The 27,675-nt window shown below is 47.8% G+C and overlaps 1 protein-coding gene across 1 annotated transcript in view; it reads right to left on the bottom strand.

Annotated features, from left to right (window-relative positions):
* Positions 1 to 7,736: 7,736 nt before the first annotated feature.
* The window catches only part of TM9SF4 (transmembrane 9 superfamily member 4), a 56,833-nt gene continuing 36,894 nt past the window's right edge, over positions 7,737 to 27,675 (bottom strand). Inside the window, exons 10-18 of the mRNA XM_010352774.2 lie at positions 25,022 to 25,154; positions 24,092 to 24,173; positions 23,920 to 23,995; positions 19,780 to 19,863; positions 16,930 to 17,105; positions 16,395 to 16,458; positions 14,800 to 14,919; positions 13,573 to 13,662; positions 7,737 to 9,691 (exon numbers count right to left, since the gene is read on the bottom strand). Of these exons, the coding sequence (XP_010351076.1) occupies positions 9,542 to 9,691; positions 13,573 to 13,662; positions 14,800 to 14,919; positions 16,395 to 16,458; positions 16,930 to 17,105; positions 19,780 to 19,863; positions 23,920 to 23,995; positions 24,092 to 24,173; positions 25,022 to 25,154 (975 nt within the window). The 3' untranslated portion in view covers positions 7,737 to 9,541. The remainder of the gene's footprint in view (positions 9,692 to 13,572; positions 13,663 to 14,799; positions 14,920 to 16,394; positions 16,459 to 16,929; positions 17,106 to 19,779; positions 19,864 to 23,919; positions 23,996 to 24,091; positions 24,174 to 25,021; positions 25,155 to 27,675) is intronic.

Below are 27,675 nucleotides of genomic sequence, written 5' to 3'. Positions count from 1 at the left end.
CAGCATCACTAATAAGTAGATAAATGCAAATCAAAATCACAGTGAGATACCACTTCATTTACACTAGGATAGGTATTATAAAAAAAACCAACAAAACAAAACAAAACAAAAACCAGAAAATAAGTATTGGCAAGGCTATGGAGAAATCGGAGCCTTTATGCATTGCTGATGGAAGTGTAAAATGGCATAGCCACTGTGGAAAACAATATGGCAGTTCCCCCAAAAATTAAAGAATCACCATATGATTCAACAATTCTACGCCTGGGTATATACCCAAAAGAACTGAAATCAGGGGCTGAAATAGATATTTGTACACCAATGCAGCATTATTCACAATAGCAAAAAGGTGAAAGCAACCCGAATGTCCATTGGTGGATAAATAAACAAAATATGACAGAAGATAATTTAACCTTATAAAAGGAATGAGGTTTTTTGTTGTCGTTGTTGTTGTTTTTTATTGAGATGGAGTCTCGCTCTGTCCTCTATTGGCCAGGCTGGAGTGGAGTGCAGTGGCTCAATCTCGGCTCACTGAAACCTCTGCCTCCCGGGTTCAAGTGATTCTTGTGCCTCAGCCTCCCGAGTAGCTGGGATTACAGGCGCACGCTACCATGCCTGGCTAATTTTTGTATTTTTGGTTGAGACCGGGTGGTCTCCGCCATGTTGGCTAGGCTGGTCTCGAACTCCTGACCTCAGGTGATCCAGTCGCCTTGGCCTCCCAAAATGCTGGGGTTACAGGTGTGAGCCACCGTGCCTGGCTGGAGTGAGATTCTGACACATGCTACAACACGGATCAACCTGGAAGACGTTATGTTAAGTAAAATAAGGCAGGCAAAAAGGGCAAATATTGTATGATTCCACTTATGTGAGGCACCTACAGAAGTCAAATTCAGAGACAAAAAGTAGAATGGTGGTTACCAGGGATTGGGGGAGGGGACAATGGAGAGTTAATGTGTAATGAGTATACAGATTCCTTTTTTTTTTTTTTTTTAGACAGTCTTGCTCTGTTGCCCAGGCTGGAGTGCAGTGGTGTGATCTCGGCTCACTTGCAACCTCTGCCTCCCAGGGGTTCAAGTGATTCTCCTGCCTCAGCCTCCGGAGAAGCTGGGACTACAGGCACATGCCACAACACCCAGCTAATTTTTGTATTTTTAGTAGAGATGGGGTTTCACCATGTTTGCCAGGCTGGTCTCGAACTCCTGACCTCAGTTGATCTGCCTGCCTCGGCCTCCCAAAGTGCTGGGATTACAGGTATGAGCCACCACGCCCAGCCCAGTTTCAATTTGAGATGATGAAAATATTCTGGAGATAGATAGTAGTGATGGTTGCACAACATTGAGACTGTACCTGATGCCACTGAATTGTATACTTACAAATATTAAAACAGTCAATTTTATGTTGTGTATATTTTACCACAATAAAATAAAGTAGAGACATGGACAATTTGAAAAAAGATCCAAATCAAATACGTAGAGATTTTAAAAAAGACAATGTCTGAGATGAAAAATACACTAGAGGCCAGGTGTGGTGGCTCATGCCTGTAATCCCAGCACTTTGGGAGGCCGAGACAGACAGATCACCTGAGATCAGGAGTTCGAGACCAGCCTGGCCAACATGGTGAAACCCCACCTCTACTAAAAATACAAAAATTAGCCAGGTGTGGTGGCACGTGCCTGTAGTCCCAGCTGTTCGGGAGGCTGAGGCAGGAGAATTGCTTGAACCCGGGAGGCGGGGGTTGCAGTCAGCTGAGACTGCGCCACTGCACTCCAGTCTGGGTGACAGTGAGACTCTGTCTCAAATAAATAAATAAATAAATAAAAGAAAAATACACTGAATGGGATTAATGGCAGATTAGACACGGCAGAAGATTAGTGAATGCAAAGGCATAGCAATAGAAACTATCCAAAATGAAAAAGAGATGAAAGAATCAAAACAAAACAAAGGAAAAGGAAAGAGTGCATCTGTGGGCAGGACTTCGACGGCTGGACAGTTTCAGGCAGTCTCACATATGGGTAATCAGAATTGCTGAAGTAAAGAAGAGAGATGAAGGACAGAAAAAATATTTGAGTTGAAATAGCCTAAAACTTTCCAAGCTTAATAAAAACTATAAATGCACATATCCAAGAAGCTCAACAAATTTTAAGCACAAGAAATGAAGAAAACCACACCAAGTCATCTCATAATCAAATGGCTTAAAACCAATAACACAGAGAAAACCATAAAAGCAACCAGAGAGAAAAGACTGTTAGATACAAAGAGAACAAAGATAAGGACAATATCAAATTTGCTGTTGGAAGCAATGTAAGAAGACAGTGGAGTAACATCTTTAAAGTACTAGAAAAGAAAACTATCAACCTAGAATTCTGTATCCAGCAAAAATACAGTGGAGTAACATCTTTAAAAGTTCCAGAAAACTATCAACCTAGAACTTTTTATCCAGCAAAAGTATATTTTAATAATGAAGGCAAAATTTTAGATGTACAGAAGCTGAGAGCATTCATCATCATCAGATCCCCACTACAGGAAATGTTAAGGGACGTCTTTCAGGCAGATGGAAAATGGCACCACTGCACCCAGGCCGGAGTGCAATGGCACAATCTTGGGTCACTGCAACCTCCGCCTCCCCGCTTCAAGCAATTCTCTTGCCTCAGCTTCCCAAGTAGCTGGGACTACTGGCACCTGCCACCAAGCCTGGCTAATTTTTGTATTTTTAGTAGAGACGGGGTTTCACCATATTGAGTAGGCTGGTCTCGAACTCCTGACCTGGTGATCCGCCCGCCTTGGCCTCCCAAAGTACTGGGATTACAGGTGTGAGGCACCGTGCCTGGCAGGGGTTCTTATACTGTATGTGAAGTGGTATAATATCACTGGAGGGTAGACTATGAGAAGTTAAAGTTATATACTATAAATTCTAAAGCAAATGCTAAAGTAACAAAACAAAAACTTAGAGCCAGGCTCAGTGGCTCACGCCTGTAATCCCAGCACTTTGGGAGGCCGAGGCGGGTGGATCACAACGTCAGGAGTTCAAGACCAGCCTGGTCAAGATGGTGAAACCCCATCTCCACTAAAAATAGAAAAATTAGCCGGGCCTGGTGGCGCACGCCTGTAATCCTAGCTACTCATAAGGCTGAGGCAGGAGAATCACTTGAACCCAGAGACAGGAGGTTGCAATGAGCTGAGACCATGCCACTGCACTCCAGCCTGGGCGACAGAGCGAGACTCCGTCTCAAAAAAAAAAAAATAATAATAATAAATAAAATAAAATAAAATAAAATAAATAAATAAATAAAAAAGAAGTGCAATGCTCACAAAGGTAGGTGGACCAAAGGATTCTGGAAAACAGCCGGTAAAGGGCTTACAGTGGATAATTCATTTAAATTTGAAAAATGTAGACATGAACTTATCAAATACCAGCGAGAGCTATGGAATAAAACTATTGATGCAATGAAGAGAGTTGAAGAGATCAAACAGAAACGCCAAGCTAAATTTATAATGAACAGACTGAAGAAAAATAAAGAGCTACGGAAGTTCAGGATGTCAAAGGAGTCAAGCAAAACATCCAGCTTATCCGAGCCCCTCTTGCAGGCAAAGGGAAGGAGTTGGAAGAGAAAATGGTACAGAGGTTACAACAGGATGTGGACATGGAAGATGCTTCTTACAAATCTGGAACCATTTCTTTACATACATTTGAAAATGTCCTTTGGAGACTTGGAACTGCTAAACTATTTTTTTTTTTTTTTTTTTACATAAGGTCGCTTAAATTAAAAGTGATTAAAATATATCTTTCCTACATTGCTATCTACTTTAAAACATCAGTTATTACAGATGTTAGATTGTATCTCAGTGTTAAATCCTCACTGATAGATGTACATATGTAAATCATGAAAATTCTACTTATAGAAGTGAATGGTGGACGTAAAATGGTTATGCCGTTTGGCTAATGGCATTAGGCAGCATTTGTGTAATAGCTAACAGCAAAAATTCATGGCTAGCGATGTATAAAATAAAATATTCTTTGAAGAAAGATATTCCCTTTATTAATGTTATAGAAGGGGGGATACAGCAAGGAACTAACAATTTGTATGACAGCATCAAGTATTATTTTAAGTACTTCCTGTTTTGATTTATTTGCATCTTAGAAGAGCATATTGGCATTGTTTGATGACACCTAATTATGCTGGACTGTTTTGACCCAGTTTAACCCTTCTGACAGGGAGTTGTGGATGCTGGGTATGAGAACTGAATAATCTTTGCCTGGAATGACATTGCACTCTAGAATTTCCACTTTGGAGAAGACTCAGTTCTAACTTGTGATTCCTGGTAGAACAAACTTTATTTTTCTAGCCTAGCAATGATCTACAAGCAGAGGAATCCCAGTGCCTTTAAAAATTTATTATGTGGTTTTCTTTTAAGAAACTCCTAATTGTTTTTGGAGAGTAGAATTTATGGGTGTAACATCTGTTCATTATTTGCACATAAAATAAAACCATTTTAAAAGTAAAAAAAAAACAAAACCCCCAAACCATACACCTACCATATGATACAGCTATTGACTGCTTCACTTGCTCATAGCAACTTTATTTGTAATAGCCCAAACTGAAACAACCCAAATGTCCATCAACAGATGATAAACAAATTCCGTACAATGGAATAAAAAAGAAATGGACTATAGTCACACATAAGAACATGGATGAATCACTAAGTATGCTGAATGAAAAAGTCAGACAGGCTGAGCATGGTGGCTCACGCCTGTAATCCCAGCACTTTAGGAGGCCGAGGTGGGCAGATCACCTGAGGTCGGGAGTTTGAGACCAGCCTGGCCAACGTGGTGAAACCCCGTCTCTACTAAAAATATAAAAATTAGCCAGGCATGATGGCGGGTGCCTGTAATCCCAGCTACTTGGGAGGCTGAGGTAGGGGAATGGCGTGAACCCAGAGGGCGGAGCTTGCAGCTTGCAGTGAGCTGAGATTGCGCCACTATATTCCAGCGTGGGCAACAGAGTGGGACTCTGTCTCAAAAAATATATATATACACACATATATATAAATAAAATATATACGTAATAAATATATATAATATATAAAATATATATACACATACACATATATATAGCGTAATATATCGTATATGATTCTCCTTATATAAAGCTCTGGGAGATGCAAATTAATCCATAGTGACAGAAAGATCAGTGGCTTATTGGGGATGGTGTCTTAGTCTGTTCTGTGTTGCTATAAAGGAATACCTGAGGCTGGGTAATTTATAAAGGAAAAAAAGGTTTACTTGGCTCATGAGTTTTTTTTTGTTTTTGTTTTTGTTTTTGTTTTTGAGACAGAGTCTTGCTCTGTAGGCCAGGCTGGAGTGCAGTGGCACAATCTCGGCTCACTGCAACCTCTGTCTCCTGGGTTCAGCCTCCCAAGTAGCTAGGATTACATGCGTGTGCCACGACGCCTGGCTAATTTTTGTATTTTTACAAAATTTAGAGACAGGGTTTTACCATGTTGGCCAGGCTGGTCTCGAACTCCTGACTTCAGGTAATCTGCCCGCCTCAGCCTCCCAAAGTGCTGGGATTACAGGCATGAGCCACCACGCCCAGCCAGCTCATGAGTTTTAAAAAATGTTTTATAATTTGTTTTTAGAGATGAGGTCTTGCTTTGTGGCCCAGGCTGAACTTCTCCTGGCCTCAAGTGATCCTCTTGTTTCAGCCTCCCAGAGTGTTGGGCTTACAGACATGAGCCACTGTGCCCAGTCTGGCTCATGATTCTGATGGCTGGAAAGTTCAAGATTGGGCATTTGCTTCTGGTGAGTTCCTTCTGCTCATGGTGGAAGGTGGAGAGCTGGCTGGCATGTGCAGAGAGAACAAGGGGAGAGGAGAAGTAGGGGTTGCAGGAGGTGCCAGGCTCTTTTTAACAACCAGCTTTCTTAGGAGCTAAGAGAGAACACACTCACCTCCTCTGCTCCCACCTCCCCCAGTGCACTAATCTATTCACGAGGAATCTGCTCCCGTGACCCAAACGCTTCCCATTAGGCTCCACCTCCAACACTGGGGATGAAATTTCGACATGAGGTTTAGAGGGGACAAGCATGATGGTGAGAGGCTAGAGGGCAGGATTATAAAAAAGGGCAGGAGGAAACCTGAGTATGCTCACTATCGAGACTGTGGTGATAATTTCATGGGTGTATGTATTAAAACTTACCAAACTGTGCAGTTCATTTTACATCAATTACATACAATTTTACAAACACGCACAGCCCTTTCAAAAGGCAGCTATAGTAGAGAGGTTGGAAGGACAGATTCAGAAGTCTGGCTGTCCCAGGTGAACGCTACTCCATGCATCATGGGTGCCTCGCTGACCACCTCTGTAAAACGGGGCTAATAACAGAACCTGCCTCAGAGGCAGGTTGTTATCTTGCAACATATCCAAGATTAAATGGGCTAACCCATGGAAAGTGTTTGGAACATCAGAACACAGGAAGTACTCCATAAATAGTAACAAACACCTTTCCCATTGCAGATGAGGAACTGAGGCTTAGGGTTAGAGAGGGTGGGAGGTCACAGGCCACTGTTTTGGTCTGCTTCACATCCCTTACCATGGGAAATGGTTCTTTCCTCATCAACCATTCCAAGTAATTCTGGTGCCGCTGAAATTCGCTATATCCAACACCGTCAGGAAAAGTGGCCCCAAATCATACTCCATTGCCCTGGATATAGTGATTGGTACAAGACGTGCAAATAATAATCCAAGCTGGGCCAATCAGAAATGTTTCCTGAAATTTCTCTATATTGAATAAACTGAAGTGGGGAGGGACATCTTCCCCTACCCCAACCTCCTGGGATATCCAAGTAGATCACGTAAGCCTGGAGTGATTGACATCCTGCCCTCCCTGCCTCACACATCAGGAGGAAGACTGTGGATAACAGGACAGAGGGAGGCCAGAGAGGAGCACAGTGGAAAAGGCGAAAGAGCCCTAAGGCTATCCTTTGAGCCCCTGGATCCAGTCAGACCTGAAGCAAAAAATAAACAAAATCCTTGATGACTTAAGAACCAATCAGGCCGGGCGCGGTGGCTCAAGCCTGTAATCCCAGCACTTTGGGAGGCCGAGACGGGCGGATCACAAGGTCAGGAGATCGAGACCACCCTGGCTAATACGGTGAAACCCCATCTCTACTAAAGAATACAAAAAACTAGCCGGGCGACGAGGCGGGCGCCTGTAGTCCCAGCTACTCGGGAGGCTGAGACAGGAGAATGGCGTGAACCCGGGAGGCGGAGCTTGCAGTGAGCTGAGATCCGGCCACTGCACTCCAGCCTGGGCGACAGAGCGAGACTCCGTCTCAAAAAAAAAAAAAAAAAAAAAAAAGAACCAATCAATTCATTTTTGGACTAAAACCAGTTTGACCGACATTTCTGTTGCTTGCAATTGCAATTGAAGAACTGGGTTTCGTAGAGTGAGATAAGCTGACAGTAAAACACTGAAGCTGGGAATCCAAAACCAGATCTCACTGCTACCAAAACACACTTGATTGCCATTTCCCGCTTGTGGGATCAGAAGAGCAAATGACTGCAATTTAGTATGGAGCGGCTAGGCAATGGACTTGTACCAGGCAGGAAACAGCAGTAGCTTGAGCCCTGGAGAAGTCTGACATGAGAATGAGCTTCGGGGCAAACTATGCAACTAAACCCACTCGGGGAAGGTGTCTCACCTCAGACCTCCAACCCCTGCATGAGACTCAAGACAAAACAGTAGGACAATGGCATATTTATTTACAATTGGACCAAAAAAAGGCATACAGGCATTTTTTTAATTAAAAATAATAATGATGATGATTTAAAAAGTCAGAAAAATTGATGATCTTTGAACCCTTTATGAGGTGTCCATTTCCCATTTCCCCTAAAAAGAGAATCTCTTAGGGAAAGAAAAAAAAATCCAAGATCTGAATGAACAAAAGACTCCAATATCGCTCTCTACTGCTTGGGTTCCCTTTTCTCCAACCTGATGCTTGGTGGATGCCGCTTGGTGCCACAGTCACTGTGAGGCAAGATTGAGAACTTCACTGGTTTGATGGGTGAGGCTGGTAGGGCCACCGGGAGAATGTGGGGCAGTGAGGGGAGGGGCATCTTCCTAGCATCACCAGCATCCTGAGCTTTGTCTTGTGTTGGGAGCCCCACAGGGCTGCTGCAAGGGTTAGCAGCTGCTACCTGAACCCTAATCCCTGGGTGGATTTGGTCTCTTGTAACTTAAGAGCAAATGTTTGTGATGACATGCACAGGTGGGCAGAGGTTAAGAACAGGTGTCTATGGAGGAGCCAGGCCAGCCACGTGAGCCCCTTCTTTCTAAGTTGGCTTCTTATCCATTCCTGGGGATTGGGGAAAGAACGACAGAACTTACCTTCCATCTTCCTTCTCACAAGCAGTGTTTTGGGTGTCCCCAAAAGGAGGAGGCAAGAACTCAGGTGTCGGGTGGAGGGGATGGGGCTGGCTAAAGAAGTGAGTATGACCCTGGTGGCCAGAGACGGCAGGGAGAGAATGCCCGGCCACTTACAAGAGGGGATCTGTGATCTCTGGGCCTCCCTGTCCTGCCTGAAGTTGGCCCACTGCCAGCACACCTTGGAGAGTGGTACCTCCTGGGGAAAGGGCCGGGGAGCAATCCTGAGGGGTAAGGACCCTAGCGGCCTTGGCCATCCCTTCCCAGACACAGACAAGTGGATGCTTGGCTTGGGAAATACTTGGCCCCAGGTCCAGGGTTTCTTGGCACAAAAACAGTTCACTGCAAGTCTCTTCTCTTCCTCCTTGTTGGTCCAGCAAACTCCGGCTGCTCTGAATAGGGGTGATTCCTGCTGTCTGGGGAACCTGGCCCCCAGTACTTCCAGGGGATTTTCTTGTAGCAACTAAGACTTGGGTTTGCTCCTGGTGAAAAGATGACCCCGAGGCCTGGCTGGAAACCCTGCCTTGGGCAGCCCTGGAGGAGGCTGGGGAGAAGAGGGAAAGAGAGGTCTGGCAGAGGTTGGCTGGCACTGAGGGTGCTGTCCAGGCTGGAGCTGTGCTTTGTCGTGGCCTCCGTGGTGAGGATGGGCAGGGGGAGGCTTGGAACCTCACTGAGGCTCTGGCGTGTCCTCTTCCAGTTAGTCGCAGGGTGGCCAACAGCCCTGAGGAACTGAGGTGGAGACAGTGACCAAAACCCTTATCTCGGTGGATTTATCCATCCTGGATCCATTTGTTAAAACAAAGAAGAAAAAAAAAGTCCAAACCAGAAATACACCTGAATAAACAGGTCAGAGAGTTCCTGTTGGAGGGAACTTTCTTAGCACTGAAGAAAAAGCAACCCACAAAAAAACTCATCCCCCACAGAACTGGAATAAGATGAAGAAAAATGCAAGATTATCTACAGGCCCTCCCGCCCCCTACACAGCCCCAGGATCCAGGAACACTGTGCCAGGAGTTACATTCCAAACGAGCAGGAGTTATTTTATTTTGCGTGCCTGCAGTCCCCCACGCAGGGTGGCTTCCTGTCCGAGGACGGAGCGGGCCTGGCCGTGGTCCACTCCAATCAGTCTATCTTCACGGCAGCATAGATCTTGCGAACAAACATGTAGGCTGCATAGAAGCCGATGGTGCCCGTGAGCAGCCAGAAGGACAAGACCATGAGGGCCGTGTAGCCAAAGTAGAGGAGAGAGGGGATGAACTCCACGATGTCTAGCTGCGGCCACGGGCAGAAAGAAGACAGGGTGCGTGCTTAGTGCCAGGCTGCATGGCAAACTGGGACCCCACCCTCACTGATATCATGGGGAAACTGAGGCCTGGCCAGGGGAAGAGGTGTGCTCCAGTGGGTGGCAAGGGGCAGGCAGGACTCCTGGGCACAGCTCTGCTTCATCTGGACCAGGCCTGTGTATTGTCCTAATGCACACAGCCTCAGGGGCCAGGGTCAGAATGCCACAGGAGGAATGGCCATGGCTGTGCCCTTCCTGGTCCCCCACAGTCCGTGGATCAGTATGGCAACACTCCTGGATGGCCAGAGCAGCAGTCAGAGTGGGTGGGGCAGTGGAAGGGAGGGGTGTCCAGGATGCCCAGTTGATGGGTGACCAGGAGCCCCATCAGCCTGCCTCAGCCTTCATTCATTCTTCTCTTCCCTAGAATGCTTGTCACTTCTGTTAGCATCTCACAGAGATGTTGATCTTGGAGCGTTTTAGACTCCTTTTTAACTGGGGTAGAGTTTAGAGGCTGGGCGGAGATGCTGGGAATCTGTGTTGTGTTATTTACAAATGGAACTAATGTGGAACCCTGGTATCAAGATATGCCCAGGGCCTGAGTAGGGCCTGTCCCAGGACTCACAGGCAGACACATGGTCATGGAATGCCAGCAGCCCAGAAGAAAACAGTAAAGAAACAAATAAAACAATATAGGTCACCATTTGAAGCCCTCTCCTAAGCCTATGGGGTGAAGGCCATGTTTTCAGGCTCAGCCCTGCAACTCTCCCCCTACCCCTTTGCTTTAAAGGGACAGGGTCTCCCTCTGTTACCCAGACTAGAGTACAGTGGCATGATCACAGCTCACTACAGCCTCACCCTCCTGGGCTCAAGGGATCCTCCTGCATTAGCCTCCCAAGTAGCTCAGACTATAGGTGTGTGCCACCACACCCAGCTAATTTTTATTTTTTCTAGAGATAGTGTCTTGCTCTATTGCCCAGGCTGGTCTCAGACACTTGGCCTTAAGTAATCCTTCCACCTTGGCCTCTGAAAGCGCTGGGATTATAGGTGTGAACCACACACACCCAGCCTCCACCTCTTCTTATATGCATTCTTGTGGCTGGAGGTGGGGAGAGGAGTGAGGGAGGGACAGGGAGCAGAACAGTGGTAAAAGGAGGTAAGGTATGAGGCAAAGAGGCAGAGACAGAAAGTTCCTCATTTTATACAGAAGGCACCGTGGCTGGAGGAAGAGATGTTTTGAGTAGAGCAAGAAGACTAGAGCAAGAAGACTGGAGCAGAAGGGAGGAAGGACAAGAGGCTGTGATGTGATCTCTAGTTTTTGTCTAACCGTGTTCCTTGTCTTCCATCTTCCAGATGTTTTGAGGAACACACTCAAAATACCTGGGCCTGTTGGGGCCATCAATCCTAGCACAAAATAAGCTGGCTGCGGTGGCTCACGCCTGTAATCCCAGCACTTTGGGAGGCTGAGGCAGACGGATCACATGAGGTCAAGAGTTTGAGACCAGCCTTGCCAACATAGAGAAACCCTGTCTCTGCTAAAAATACAAAATTAGCCAGGTGTGGTGGTGTGCACCTGTAACCCCAGCTACTCAGGAGGCTGAGGCAGGAGAATTGCTTGAACCCAGGAGGCGGAGGCTGCAGTGAGCCAAGATCACACCACTGCACTCTAGCCTTGGCAACACAGCGAGTCTCCACCTCAAAAAAAAAAAAAAATCCTAGCACAAGACCTAAGCCAGTCTGCCTGAATATGTTATGCTATTGGACCTGGAAAACAGTGAGCACTGGGCATGCCACCCGAGCAGAGCAGCGAGAGTATTCACTGGCTGACGTATGATGGTAGAAGAAAGATAGTCTTTTAGCTCTAGGGCTGCAAAGCTGGAAAGAGTAGACTCTAGGGCTGCCACTGGCCATCTTTCTACTTTGTGAAAAGATCTTGCCTGCAGACTGAGGCCAAAAAAAGATACACAGGGCTAAGGCGTGGGCACAGAGCCCTGGTATGTATGTGTGCATATTTTTATTTCTATTTTATTTTATTTTATTTTGAGATGGAGTCTTGCTCTGTCATCTGGGCTAGAGTGCAGTGGCACGATCTCGGCTCTGCAACCTTCGCCTCCAGGGTTCAAGCGATTCCCCTGCCTCAGCCTCCTGAGTAGCTGGGACTACAGGCGTGAACCACCACACCTGGCTAATTTTTTGTATTTCAGTAGAGACGGGGTTTCACCATATTGGCCAGGATGGTCTCGATCTCCTGACCTCGTGATCCACCTGCCTTGACCTCCCAAAGTGCTGGGATTGAGCCCTGATATTTTTGAGACCCTGGATCTAAGTACGGTTGAGGCTAGAACTCCAATTTCTTAGTCTTTCCAGTTATATCAGCAAATATATTCTTTTTGCTTAAGCTACTTTGAATAGTTTTAGTCACTTGCCACTTATGAGAGTTCTGATTAATATGGGCTACAGAAGAGGGAGATTAGATTTGTTCTAGATGATCCCAGAATTAAGACTAAGGTCTAAAGATGGAAGTCACAGCAAGGGAGACTGCAGTGTGAAACAAGACCTTGATAATGATAGGAGCTGTCCAGAAAGAATGGGAGTGTTAGGAGGGAGTGTCTTCTCTGTTGCTGGATGTAGGAGAGCAGGGGTCTGCAATCTTTTACTTAAAGGGCCAGATTGTGAGTATTTTAGTTTCTGTAGGCCATATGGTCCCTGTCGCAACTACTCAACTCTACCACTGTAGTGTGAAAGCAGCCATGGACAGTATGTTAATGAATGACCATGGCTGTGTTCCAATAAAAATTTACAGAAACATGGGGGCTGCAGTTTGCTGACCCCTGAGCTGGAGAATCATCTGTTGAGACTGTTAGAGAAGAGGAGCACAGTCACCAGACTGGAGGCAGCGGTGCAGCACCACACTAAATGATCCTTCCAGTCTTTTCCAACTTGATTGTTTTTGGGAAACGGCATTCCCAGCTTTGATCAACTCACCTACAATTCTATTTTGCAAATACGCCTGGCTGCTGCAGAGGACTGCTTGCTTCTGGGCTCTGGAGACCCAAAGTACAGCAGGTGAGAGTAAGTCTTGAGTGTTAGTTCTAGAGGTGAGGGGCCCAACAGGGCTCCTCCAAATTCCTCTCGATGGCTCATCTGGTTTGTGTATCATGTATGAATCTAGTAAAAATGTCGTGGGGACATCTGTATTCTTGCCCATGCCTCTCTCTGGGGACAGTGAGCTCTGTGAATTGCCCTAGTCCGGTAAGCCTGGCTCCCTCTTATTATTGGGCCACACTTTACCTCTGTTGGGTCACAGAGCAAGGAGGGCTCCAAGATGCCTGTGAAAACCTTTCCCATCCTCTCCTTACTCTGCAGGATCGAACAGTACTTGTGTGAAGAAGAGGACACCTGCAGAGAGACGATGCCTGCAGCCCTAAATTTGGGTTCTACTATTTAGACTATTTCAGCATTTTGTGCTTTTATCTTTATTAACTCCTTTCTGCTTTTCTTCTTTCATGTTACTCTCATATTTTCCTTTCTCTCAAAGTGTTATTAGTCCCTCTTATTTCCTGTGAAGAGCCCTGCAGGTGACATACTGCTTTCAAGTCCTGCTTTGGCCATGGCTATACCTCGTAAGTTTCACAAGTATTATTCACATTGTCACATATCCTGATGGCCTTTGTCTCCCAAACATACAGAATACAGATTCTTTCTTTCCTACTAAGATCCATCTTCTAGAGCAGGAACAGTTCTAGGTGGCTTTGGTCCTCCCCATTCTGGGTGGAAAAGGAAGATTCAGGCACTCGGGTTTTTCTCCCAGCATCCTCCTCCTGACCTTCCTACCCTACGAGGACTAAGAGGACCTCCTCAAGGAGGGCAGTACCTTGTTAACGAAATAAAAGATGGCATAAACCAGGACGTAGAATGCAGAGCCCCCGGAGACTAGGAAATTCCTCCACCACCAGCGGTAATCCTGAGGAGGAAACAGAGGAAGGTCAGCGTTGTCCTGGGGCAGAACCCCTTCCTACCAATTTCACAGTTGCTTGAGGGGCTGAAGACTCTGGTAAGAGCAGTAACATATGGGGTGATGGAAATGTTTCACAGTTTGACTGTGATGGTGGTTCCACAACTGAATGCATTTCTAAAAACCACAGAATTGTGGACAAAGATACTGTTTATACCTCATTTAAAAAAAAAATCAACAAAAAAGTAATTAACATTTCTCGAGCAAATGCTTAGCATGTGGCAGGCCCCCCCCCTCCCCCTTTTTTTTTTTTAAGACGGAGTCTCACTCTGTTGCCCAGGATGGAGTGCAGTCGTGCGGTCTTGGCTCATTGCAACCTCCACCTCCTCGGTTCAGGCGATTCTCCTGCCTCAGCTTCCCAAGTAGCTGGGACTACAGGCATGTGCCACCATACCCAGCTAATTTTTTGTATTTTTAGTAGAGATGAGGTTTCACTGTGTTAGCCAGGATGGTCTCGATCTTCTGACCTTGTGATCCACCCAACTCGGCCTCTCAAAGTGCTAGGATTACCGGCGTGAGCTACAGCTCTGGCTGGCAGGCACCATTTTAAGTGCTATAGATGAATCCACTCACTTAATCCCGAGAGCAGCCCTCCAAGTTAGGTCCTCTCACTCACCCCATCATATGGAGGAGGAACGGATGGCACAAAGTTAAGCAATCTGCCCAAGACCCAGAGCTACTCGTGGAGGAGACAGGGTCCCAGCCCAGACTGTTCATCCCAAACCCTGGCTTCACCCACTCTGCCAATGGCCAGTCCCCAGAGGGAGGACAGGCCACCCAATGTGCATCAGCCTGTTGGATAAACTATTACTGGAGTGGACCTGGCATTGGCAAATCTACTGTCCTTTCATCTAGCTGTGATGAGTACCCCACACAACTAAGCTGGAAGGTATCACATTAGCCCCAGGGTACAGCTAAACACTTGGAGGCTGGGAGAGGCACAGCAACGTACTGGCCCAAGAGCTCAGAGCCAGAAGCAAGGGCCACATGAAGAGCCCCGACCCAGCCTCTCCACAGAGCCTCACCAACCCGTTCAATGCTGGATCCAGTTCTCCCTCCCCCGCCTCCTGGCCCTGCTCTCCTCACCTCTGCACACAGCTGGAAGTACACCATGACGATGCTGATTTGTGAACAGGATACCACCAGGATGATGAAAACAAGGAACAGGAAGCCAAAGAGGTAATAGAACTGATTCTCCCAGATAGCCTGCGGACACACAGTGGGGCTTCAGCTGGCTTGCCTACGCTGCACCCCTTCCCCTGGCACACCAACCTGTCACAAGGGCAGGAGTGGACACATCATCCTGACACTATCAGGGCCTGTGGGCCTGGCATGTGGCTCTGGCCCTTCCTCCCCAGAGCAGGGGGTGAGCCACGCTGTCCTTAGGGAGGGGCCAGGGCTTGACTGACCCTGCTCTGGGTGGACCCCAGCGTGAACTCAGCAGCTTGTAGAAAATAATGATTCCTATCCAAAGCAAAATTATAGAGTAGCCACCACTACTTGAGCAGCTTTCCAAGCGCTAGGCCTTATGCCACATGCCTCATATGCAATTGCTACATGTGTGTGTCTTGAAAGCTTGGCCTGGTAGAGCTAAGAAAGTCAAGGATCAGAGAAGCTGGTGACTGGCCCAGAGCTCCACAGATGAAACAGAGGGGGCCTCCCTGGGGAGCGCACATGGGCTTTAGCACCACGGGCAGCCAAAACCTCCTCTGACCCTTCTCCCAGGCAAACCTGTGTGGGTGAGGTAGTCTCAGCAGGGAGGGGCTGGGTCACTACTCTGGAATAGCAGATACATGTCCGGTACTGACTTGGTACAAGGTACCATCTGTGCTGGGCCCCGAGCTGGGTCAGCCACACTTACATGGCTCTGAAGGGCCTTCCTACCAACTTTCATCTTGGCACTCTTTGGGAGGAGTCATCATCACCACTACAACAGCATTTCCTGAAGTCAATCACTTTTACAACGACTTATTCCAATTTCACAATGACCCTGACAAGCAGGAATCATTCTGTCCACCCTCCTAGGAACTATGAGTAACACAGAGAGGTAAAGATGTGCAAGGACCCAGAAATGAAAGCAGGTGCAATGATGCTATCAGTCATGGTGGTGAACGACTGAAGTACCACTGAGGCAGCTTCTATTTACCAAGCCCCGCTTTCCACACACCAGGCACGCCCCCCACACTGCACGTCTCATTTAACATTTTTTTTTTTAGACAGAGTCTCACTCTGTCACCCAGGCTAGAGTGCAGTGGTGCGATCTTGGCTCACTGCAACCTCCGCCTCCCAGGTTCAAGCAATTCTCCTGCCTCAGCCTCCCGAGTAGCTGCGACTACAGGCACATGCCACCACGCCCGGCTAATTTTTGTTATTTTTTAGTAGAGACCGGGTTTCATCATCTTGGACAGGCTGGTCTCGAACTCCTGACCTTGTGATCCACCTGCCTCGGCCTTCCAAAGGGCTGAAATTATAGGCGTAAGCCACTGTGCCCAGCCTCATTTAACTTTCAATGCTGCCCTGACAGGGAAGGCTGTTATCCAATTTCAGTGTGAAGAATGGGGCTCCGAGAGGTGAAGTGGCCCATCTGAAATTTCTCAGGCAGCAGGCAGCAGAGTACCCAAGTGGAGTGGGAGAGACCCGGCTAGCAGTGGTGGAGGGGTTGGGGAGGCACCAGTACTCACACTGAAGATGAAGAAGAGCTCGATGAACATGGCGCCGAAGGGCAAGATCCCAGCCATGAGGATGCTGCCGCAGAGCAAGAGGTTAACACTGTTAGAGACCTGGCCATCAGGAAGCCCCAAGCTCCCTCCCAAGCTGGCATGAAGTGAGAGCGCCTACATGAGTGTGGTGGTGCTAATTCTTCTGGCATATTTCTGTACTATTATAATCTCTTGAGAGGTAGGCAGGGTGGGCATTATTCTCATTTTATAGATGGGAAACTGGGGTGCAGAAAGGTGGGGTGACTTGCCCAAGGTCCAAGTGATGGTTTTAACCTGTCGTACCATACCCTTCCATCCTTCCCTTCCTTGTCCTGGTTCCTAGAACGACACCACGTCTGCCTACAACCTGTCACCTTGATCTTAAGAGTGAAGCTAAGCTTTCATAAACGATTAGAGCCGGCTGAAGCAGCAGGAACTCTGGTTGCTGCACCCTTCTGGTGGGGGGTGGGTACCCTCTTCCATGCCCCCCTGCTCTTGCCTCTGCTGGAGGACTCACCCCACAAATCGGTTCATGTACCACCGCTGCTCGGGGATCTGCCGGGGAATCTGGTTGGTGCGCACAGGGTTGTCATATGGCTGCTTTCGGAAGCCGAAGTAGTAGCCCAAGTAGACGAGGGGCAGGGAGATCCCGAACCACATGCACAGCAGAGCCACCATGGTGGGAAAGGGCACCTGTGGACATGGTGCCATGAGGCCCCCCCGATGCCCGGGATGGGGGCTGCGCAAGGGGAGGGGACCTTCTGGGCTCCATGGAAGGAGAGGCGACCTGTGCAGCAGAAGCACACTCCCTGCCCCCATCACAGGGCTCCTGGCCAGCATCTCTTGGGGCTGGCCCCAGCCCTGATCTGGACTCCCAGTGAAGAAGGCACCTCAGCATCCCAGAGGAGCTCGCCATCCAAGGAGGAAGTAGGGGAGGAACAGGAAGGAAGGGACTGAGAACGTGAAGAGGAGATGAAGAGGTCAAAATGAAGAGATTACATGTGGCACATTATGTGAAGAAAAAAGGGAAAAAACGAAACTGTACAAAGTGCTCCCAGTCTTGTCAGAATAAAACTCCGTGATACGCTATTAAGTGTAAAAAGGAAAATATAAAACTGTGTGTATAGAAGGATTCCATTTTAATAAAAACACAACATAGTCGGTCCTCTGTATCCACAGGTTCTGCATCTGTGGATTTAACTGCAAACAGAAAATGTTCAGGAAGGCCGGGCACGGTGGCTCATGCCTGTAATCCCAGCAGTTTGGGAGGCTAAGGCGGGCAGATCACTTGAGGTCAGGAGTTCAAGACCAGCCTGGCCAACATGGTGAAACGAAGTCTCTACTAAAATTACAAAAAAAAAAAAAAAATTGCCAGGCACTGTGGGGAGCACCTGTAATCCCAGTTACTTGGGAGGCTGAGCAGGAGAATCGCCTGAACCCAGGAGGTGGAGGTTGCAGTGAGCTGAGACCTCGCCACTGCACTGCAGCCTGGGTGACAGAGTGAGAGAGTGAGACTTCGTCTCAAAAAAAAAAAAAAAAAAAAAGAAAAAGAAAAAAAAAAAGAGAAAATGTTCAGGAAAAAAAAACCAAAAACCAAAAACAGTAAAATAAGCTGGGTGCAGTGGCTCATGCCTGTAATCCCAGCACTTTGGGAGGCCTAGGTGGGCAGATCACTTGAGGCCAGGAGTTTGAGACCAGCCTAGGCAACACAGTGAGAATGCATCTCTACAATTTTTTTTTTTTTTAAATAGCCGAGTGTGGTGGTGGCACCTGTAGTCCCAGCTACTCAGTGGGGCTGAGGTGGGAGGACTGCTTGAGCCCGGCAGGCGGAGGACTGCTTGAGCCCGGCAGGCAGAGGCTGCAGTGAGCTGAGATCACACCACTGCACTCCAGCCTGAGCAACAGAGTGAGACTCTGTCTCAAAACAAACAAACAAAAAATACAACAATATACAAATTAAAAAACAATATAGTATAACAACTATTTATATAGCATTTACATTGTATTAGGTATTTTAAGTAATCTAGAGAAGAGTTAGAATATACAGGATGTGTGTAGGTAAACACTATGCCACTTTATATATGGGACTTGAGCATCCTTGAATTTTGGTATCTTCAGGGGTCCTGGAACCACTCCCCTATGGATACCAAGGGACAATTCTATTTGTTTATACTGTGCCTGGAAAGGCCCACACCAAAGAGCTAACAATACTTTCTTGAATGGGATATGGGGGATTAGAACTGATTTTTCATTTTCTTCTTTATCCTCTTCTCTACACTTACTAAGTTTTTACAAGAATCACATAAAAAGAAATAAATACATAAAGTGTTTAGAACAGTAGTACTACAAAGCAAGAACCACATAAATGTTTGCTGTTATTTTATAAATTTTAAATTACATAATTCCTTTGTAAGTACATCTATAAAAAGGAAAAAAGACAGAAAGAACATATATTAAAGACCTACACTGTATTTATCTCTGGTGAGTAGATTTGGGGTTATTTTAAATTTCTTCTATAACTTCTCTGTACTTTCCAAAATTTCTACAAGGAATGTTTATAATGAGCAGTTGGTAACTGGGAGGAAAATGCTCAAAGGGAGAAGGAACACAGGTATAAAAAAGGGGAAGTGAGAGGAAGGGCATGACTGTGTCTTGAGGGTGGCTTCCTAATTGCTGGGAAAGAAACCCCTCCTCCGAGCGCCTGGACGTGAAGCCTCATGCGAGGACCTTTACCGCCACCCCCAGGTGGAGGGCAGGCAGCTCTACCTGCTAAGGCTAGGATAGCAAAATGCCTGCCCCATCTCAACTGCAGTCCTGCTAATTGACCAAGACCCCATTCCCCCTTCCCACAACTGAGTTCAAAATCCTACTCAGTAAGTCTTGGACAGCTGCTAGTAACACAGTGGGCTAGGGCTGGCAGGATCCCAATTCTAAGGGTAATACAACCTGATCCTTCCTTTCCTCTCTTCTCCACTTACAGGTGCTGGTGCTGAGGGGCAGGGACACTGAGGAGGACAGGCTTGCTTTGGGATACTGACCTAATAAACTCACACTGGCAAGCTCACTTTTGGTTAAGACAAAGGGAAATTTCCCAGTTGGCCCCTGGACTGTGGAAACCTCCCTTTAGAGAAGTGGGCTTGGGTCAGTTGTCTGAAAGATCTCACAGGAAGGCCAGGGCCAGGGCATGGCACACCAAGGGCAGGGCTGGGGAAACCCCAGACGGCCCTCTGCCCTCATGGCTGGGAACATAACTTTGGGGACTCAGAAAAGGGAAGGGAATGGCAGGAAGTGGCTTTTAGGAGTGGGGCTGAGTGCAGCTGGTCCTCGCTTGCTGGGGAGGGGCTGGGAGGGTAGGGGAGGCACTTACCGCTCCTGATGAGTGCTTTCCCCAAATGAAGCAATTCAACACGAAGCAGATGCCAAAAACCACACCAGGGTACAGAGTTGCCGTCTGAAGCAAGAGGGGCCGGGCTGAGGAGCAGCATCCAGGGAGCTCCCCAACCTGTCCCAGTGGGGCCCCCAGACCAGAAGCTCTTAAGCCCTCCTTGTCTTTCAGACTCAGCTCAAGCATCATTCCTTCCAGAAAGTATTCCCTGACCCTCAGACTGAGCAGGGCTCTGTCCTATGCCCTCTCAGGTCCCTAAAACTGCCCCTTCTTGCTCTCATCCCAGTTTGTAATTACATATTTTGGCTACCTGATCAATATCCACCTATCCCCAAAAGACTGTGAGCTCCTTGGGAGGAGTGTGTCCACCTTGTTCTCTGATGTACTCTCATCACTGAGAACACGGTAACTACTCTGGCCGGGTGCAGTGGCTCAAGCCTGCAATCCCACACTTTGGGAGGCCGAGGTGGATGGATCACCTGAGGTCAGGAGTTTGAGACCAGCCTGGCCAACATGGCGAGACTCCAGCTCTACTAAAAATACAAAAATTAGCTGGGTGTGGTGGCACACGCCTGTAGTCTCAGCTACTCAGGAGGCTGAGGCTGGAAAATTGCTTGTACCCAGGAGGCAAAGGTTGCAGTGAGGAGAGATCGCGCCACTGCACCTCAGCCTGGGCGATAGAGCGAGACTCCATCTCAAAAAAAAAAAAAAGAAAGAACACGTTAACTACCCAATATATACATATATATGTAAATCTTTTTTTTTTTTTTTTTGGGAAAAAAAATTACTTCCAGAATCGCTTGAGCTCAGGTGTTTGAGACCAGCCTGGGCAACATGGTGAAACCCTGTCTTTACGAAAAAGTAGCCAGGCGTGGTAGTACGCACCTGTGGTCCCAGCTACTTGAGAGGCTGAAACAGACGGATCGCTTGAGCCCGGGAGGCAGAGGTTGCAGTGACCCGAGTCGCGCCACTGCACTCCAGCTTGGGTAATAGAGCGAGACTCTGTCTCACACACACAAAAAAACCCCAAAAACCAACTTTAACAAACCACGTATGTCTGGGCCCCAACCCAAACCGCCTAGGAGGATGGTGAAGCTCTGAGTCTTAGGGGTGGCAGATGCTGGGTTCCTATGTACCTTGTCTCACCTAATCCTCACTGCAAGTCTGGAAGGAAAGTCTACCATTATTCCTTTTAATGAGGACACTGAGGCCTGGCAATGTTAAAGACTCCCCCCACCTCCACGTCATCCAGTCTCCTGAAGGTGCAGCAGAGTTGTATAAACCCAGGCAGTCTGAACCCAGAGCCCATGCTCCTGACCTACTGCAGTGTATTCTAGCCAGTCAGAATCTCTTGGGTGGGGTCTAGGCACAGGGATTCTAGTCTAGTCAATGCCCAGAGTTAAAGTTGAGCCTTTTCCTTCTATTTTCTTCAGAGACAGGGTCTCACTCTGTCACTCAGGCTGGAGTGCAGTGGTGTAATCAGCTCACTGCAGCCTCAAACACCTGGGCTCAAGTGATCCTCCCACCTCACCTGCCTGATTAGCTAGGACTACAGGCACATGCCACCACATCCAAGTAATTTATTTTTTTGTAGAGACAGGGTCTCACTGTGTTGCCCAGGCTGATCTCAAACTCCTGGGCTCAAGTGATCTTCCTGTCTTGGCCTCCCAAGGGACGGGGATTACAGGCGCAAGCCACCACAACCGGCATGAACCTTCTTGCCACACTGATCACCAGGCCAGGGACTGCTGTGGCAGCCTGAGCTTCCAGGTGGGTCACTAACCACAATGACGAAGGCCCTCTGGAACCTGACGCTCAACCTCCATTGCCAGTTTCATCTTTGGCTCACAGCCCTGCACCCAACAACTGGTCACTGTTTCTGCACATTCCTGTCTCTGGGCCTTTTTGCATAGGTCATCAACACCTCAGAGGATCCATTTCCTGAGGGCTAACGCTGTACCAAGGTCCTTATGTGCAGTTAACCCTAGCTATCTTCATTGGAGAGATGGGGAAACTGAAGCTCGGAGGGCTGTTGAAAGTTACCAACCAATGAAAGAGCAGAGCCAGACTGGGATCTAGGCCATTCTAGAACCTTAGGTCCCACTGCTGGCTGCATCCCTTCATCTGAAATCCTCCTCTCCAAGGCCTGGCTCAAAGGTCACTTCCTCCCTTCCTGTGTTTTCCTACATGACTGTTGCGTAGCACAGAATTCCTCATCTACCTTCCTGGCTGAAATTTACTGACTGGTCACCGTGCTAGGTAGGAAAAAATGCTCCAGGGAGAAAGGCAGACCCCTATGCAGAGAACAACACACCCGCCCCTACTTAGCTCTGCCAAGTGCTACTTAGGTCTCATGAGGGCTCTAGGAGGTGGTGGAGGCAACAGCCTCTAGAGTATTGATGTAGGAGCTAAGACTTAAAGGATGAGGTGACACCAGCCAGGTGAGAAGTAAGGGTGGTGTGGTCCAGGCAGAGGGGATGGCACAGACAAGGCCATAGGAGAGTACACCCACACTGCTGCGGGCTGTCGGAGATGACCACCTGTGGAAAGGCACCAGGTAAGGCTCAGAATCTTGCAGGGAGACCGTGAGAGCCAAGTGAGAGGCAAAGGTGTCTGAATCCTTGAAGATGCAGAGATGGGGGCGGTGGGGTGGAATTCATGGAACATTCATAGAACATTTGGTAGGAAGACCCTTAGCACTTGATGTCTGAGAAGGAATGAGGCACGAGGGAGGAGGAGGACAGGCAACTCCAGGTTTCTGGCTTGGGGGACCTGGATGAATGATGGGCTGACTAGATGCAAGGGGTGGTTTGGGGGAAAAAGACTGGGTTTGGTGTGGGATCCACTGAGGGAAATCCTGGAGGGTATCTGGTGACCTCATCAAGGAAGAATCTTGCCAGGAGGCAGTGGTGGGTTTTACTTCTCTCTAGATCCCTGGCTCTTGGCATATGGTAGCCAGAGAAAAATGCTCAAATCATCAAGAATTCAGGAAATTGGCTGGGCACGGTGGTTCACGCCTGTAATCCCAGCACTTTGGGAGGCCGAGGTGGGCGGATCACCTAAGGTTGGGAATTCGCGACCAGCCTGACCAACATGGAAAAACCCTGTCTCTACTAAAAATACAAAATTAGCTGGGCGTAGTGGCGCAGGCCTGTAATCCCAGCTACTCGGGAGGCTGAGGCAGGAGAATAACTTGAAGCCGGGAGGTGGAGGTTGCAGTGAGCCGAGATCGCACCATTGCACTCCAGCCTGAGCAATAAGAGCGAAACTCTTAAAAACAAACACACACACACACACACACACACACACACACACACACACACACCAAAAAACAATTCAGGAAGCTTTCTTTGATCCTTCCAAAATAGTCACGGTCATAACTTTTCTTTACTGATGCTTACTTTGTGCCAGAGGTGTGGCAGCCAGAGCTGACACAGCCTGAGCTCTCCTTGACCATTTGACAGCGGTGAGAATGGTTTCAGAATCCCAGGCCCAGAGACTTCTCTGAGTATGGGCACTCAAGAGTCTGCCTAGTCCTCTAAGGGACTCACTCGCTCTGGGAGAAGGGGCTTGGGGCTCCCTAGGAGGTGAGGTCCATCTCCAGACCCCCTCTGGTTTCTATGGTCTTTTCTGCTGCCAAGAACTCGCCTTACCTCCAGGAGGCCAGAGAAGGGCAGGAGCCCTCACCAAAGAGAAATGTAAGCACTAGTTTGGAAAAACGGGCTGACAGGAACTCAGGTCTGGCCTCTTCGGGCTTAGGCAGGCAATTCCCTCTTTACTCAGGGTGTTCTCTCAGCTGCCCTCCTATTCTAAATCTTGTTATTCTGAATCCCCTATTTCTTCTCTTGCTTGAGCCATCAGACAATGTTGGCTAAAAATGACCTAAATTCAAATCCCTCATTTTACAGATGGGGCGGAGGAGGCCCTAGGAGGTTCTGCTGTGAGCCTGTGGGTAACAGCCTGGGATTCCTCCCCTGAACCTGTGCTCCTCCTGCTACGTCTTGGTGCTGCTCAGCTTCCGGCCCAAAATCCCCACCAGGGCCTGCCTACCTCCTCCTGAGGAGCCCAGGAAGAAGCTTCTCAGCTTCCCACCAAACATGAGAGAAGGTTTAGGACACTCACACAGAAGGCTCCTTTCTTCCACCGATGGCCTTTTAGAGTGCGGTACAGACGGCCAGCAGAAAATCCGCCAAACACCCTGTGGGAAAATGGCGGGGATCCACACCAAGGGGACCCATCAGCTGGCGTGGAAGAGGCCTGTGCCGCCCCTGGGCGCCCGCTCAGACACACCTACCCCATGAACATGAAGAGGAAGCAGGCTGTGGTCATGAGAGCTCCCCGGCTGGAGGGTGACAGCATCCCAAGCATGGCCACAACTGTGGAGGGAGGGAGGGAGGGCAGAGAAAGGCAGGGTGGCTGATCACCAGGCCCCCAGCCCCAGCCCCAGCCCCAGGCCCATCTTGGACAGGCTAACAGGAGGAGTCTGGGCAGATGAGGCTCCCCCTTCCTTGTCTTCTCAACAGCACAGTCCCCTGTCCTCTACAGGGGAAGACTGGGTCTTAGCTGGGGTTCAGAGGGGTGCAGCAGCAGCTGCTGGGCCTTGACTGGTCAAATCTCAACTGCAGCTTCCAGTCCATAGAGCACTTGCAGTTAGTCAAGGTGCTGGGCTGAGGGCACCACAAATGCCAGGTCTCTGAACCCACCTTACCAACTCTGCAGGGTGATTACTTTCCCCATTTCTCAAGTAAGGAAACTGAGGCTCACAGAGGTCAAGTGGCCTGTCCAAGGCCACAAAGCTTCGAGGCATGAGACTGAGATGTAAATCTAGACAGATGACTGCAAAGCTCTCTAAAATTACTATATATTAGTGGGGTTTTTGTTAAATAAAATACTTGATTTCAATCCTAATCCTGGTACTGACTTTGGGCAGGTCACAGCCTCTGACTACAAAAGGAGGCCAAGCTCACAGCAGTGATATGTGGCCTCATTGATGGAGGGGACATGGTGGGCTCCGTAAACGGCTGTGAGGTGAATCACCAGTCCTGGGCTGGGGCTGGGGCTGTTGCTGAGATAGACGGCCCGTCTGGCCCAGAGATACTGACATGCCCACTTGGCGCCAGGAGCTTGGTTCCCTTTCTCCACGGAGGGAAGCCCACCCTTCTCTCCTTGAGGCACCTGGAAGAGGGAGCCATGCTCCATGCCGGGCCCCGCTGGGCACACTCACAGATGACGATGAGGATCATACAGAAGAGCTGAATGCCTGAGCCCAGCAGGGAGCTGAGGATCATGGGGTACTGGGGGGGCCTGAAGACGTCGCCGTGCACCAGCTTCCACCCAGACTCCTCCATGGTGTCTTCCTGCAGAGAAGAGCCAGAGTGAGGCTGGTGGTTGAGGATGGAGGCAGCTCCTGCAGGGACCACCCCCAAGGTACAGCTGACACCCTCAGGTGTCAACCAGTGCTGCTCTGACACAGGAGTGTAAGTGATAGGAGAAAGTGTTTATCTGAAACTGTCACAAGAAAAGGAGGCCACAAACCTGATGCCTGGAGCTGCATAAAAGGAAAATCTCTTTAAATTTCACAAACCTCATTTGTGGGAATATAATGTAAATACCTCAACTCACTAAAATGTTAACTGTAATAGTTCTTGGGTGGTGAGACTTGGAATCAATTTATTTATTTTTTCTGATTATAAAAGAAATATGTATTCTTACTTGTATAATAAAAAAAGTAAAAATAATTTGGTATGTAGCATGAAATTCAAATGAACAAAAACTAACACGTTTATTATAGAAAAATTTGAACAGAAAGATTAAAAAAATGACTAATACTCCCACTTAATAACACTGTTTTGATATAATTCCCTTAATCTTTTATATATAATGTGTATATGTATGTTTTAAACAATAACATTGGGATCACACTATGTACTTTGTTATTTTCAGTTGGTATTTGTGAACATTTCCTTAGGTCAATAAAAGCTCTTTGACATTGTATTTCAAAGTTGTAATATTTCTTTCTTTTTCTTTTTCTTTTTTTTTTTTTTTTTTGAGACGGAGTCTTGCTCTGTGGCCCAGGCTGGAGTGCAGTGGCCGGATCTCAGCTCACTGCAAGCTCCGCCTCCCGGGTTTACGCCATTCTCCTGCCTCAGCCTCCCGAGTAGCTGGGACTACAGGCGCCCGCCACCTCGCCTGGCTAGTTTTTTGTATTTTTTAGTAGAGACGGGGTTTCACCGTGTTAGCCAGGATGGTCTCGATCTCCTGACCTTGTGATCCGCCCATCTCGGCCTCCCAAAGTGCTGGGATTACAGGCTTGAGCCACCGCGCCCGGCCTCAAAGCTGTAATATTTCTACACCAAGTCCTGGTGTTTTGAATCTTGCCTTAGAAAAATTATAGAAGAATTGCCGTGCAAAGGAAGTTGCCTGTTTTAGTTCTTTTTTGTTTTTGTTGAGGCACGGTCTCCCTATGCTGCCCTGGCTGGTCTTGAACTCCTGGGCTCAAGCAATCCTCCTGCCTTGGCCTCCCAAAGTGCTGGGATTACAAGCATGAGCCACTATGCTCAGCCTGTTTTATAGTTCTTGATATCCACTGCCAATCACTTTTCAGAAAGCTACCAACTTACACTTCCATGGGTGGTATGGAAAGGTGCTTGGCTCACGTTAACCTTGCCAATAATTAGTACTGTTAAAAAAAGAAAAAAAGTCTGTGCTAATATGATGGTCCAAAACGGTCTTCTCAAGATTGTTTGAATCTGCATTTTGTGGGGTTATTCCTGAGGTAAAAACAGTTTTCTCTTGCTTACTGGGCATATTGCAGTGTCTTGCCTGTAAATTTCCTGTTCATCATTACATTCGAAATTTTGGATTTTTTGGTTTTATTTATTTATTTATTTATTTATGAGACAGAGTCTTGCTCTGTTGCCCAGGCTGTAGTATAATGGTGTGATCTCGGCTCACTGCAACCACCAACTCCCAGGTTCAAGCGATCTCTGGCCTCAGTATCCTGAGTAGCTGGAACTACAGGTGCCCACCACCATGCTCAGCTAATTTTTGTATTTTAGTAGAGACGAGCTTTCACCATGTTGGTCAGGCTGGTCTTCAACTCCTAACCTCAAGTTATCTACTGTCCCCGACCTAGTTTTGTTTTGTAGACAGAGTCTTACTTTGTTGCCCAGGCTGGAGTGCAGTGGCGTGTTCTTGGCTCACTGCAACCTCCGCCTCCCAGGTTCAAGTGATTCTCCTGCCTCTGCCTCCTGAGTAGCTGGGACTGCAGGTGCATGCCACCACACCCAGCTAATTTTTGTATTTTTATTAGAGATGAGGTTTTCCCATGTTGGCCAGGCTGGTCTTGAACTCCTGACCTCAGGTGATCCACCTGCCTTGGCCTCCCAAAGTGCTGGGATTACAGGTGTGAGCCACCATGCCCGGCCCTGACCTAGTTTTTTTTAAACAAAGAGATTTTATATGAATTCTTTAAACTGTGCCACTTTTTTCAAGTTTGTTGCAGATACTGTTTTGCCATTGTGGCCTTCTGTTTTGTTTATGTATTTGGCATGCAGAATAGTTTTACAATTTTCAATGTCAAATGAATCAACTATTCTTTGTGATTTCTTCCACTGTTTTTATGCTTTAAAATTAGGCTGTCCCTATCACTTTGGGTGAATAAAACTTTTTTCCTTACTTTTTTAGTATTAAAAATATACTAGGCCAGGCACGGTGGCTCATGCCTGTAATCCCAGTACTTTGGGAGGCTGAGGCAGGTGGATCATGAGGTCAGGAGACTGAGACCATCCTGGTCAACGGGGCAAAACCCCATCTTTACTAAAAAATACAAAAAATTAGCAGGGCGTGATGGTGCGCGCCTGTAGTCTCAGCTATTCG

Source organism: Rhinopithecus roxellana, chromosome 13 (genome assembly GCF_007565055.1).
Source record: "Rhinopithecus roxellana isolate Shanxi Qingling chromosome 13, ASM756505v1, whole genome shotgun sequence".
NCBI classification, from domain to species: domain Eukaryota; kingdom Metazoa; phylum Chordata; class Mammalia; order Primates; family Cercopithecidae; genus Rhinopithecus; species Rhinopithecus roxellana.
Note: the sequence above shows the minus strand (reverse complement) of the source record. Positions and strands in the feature narration are given on the sequence as shown.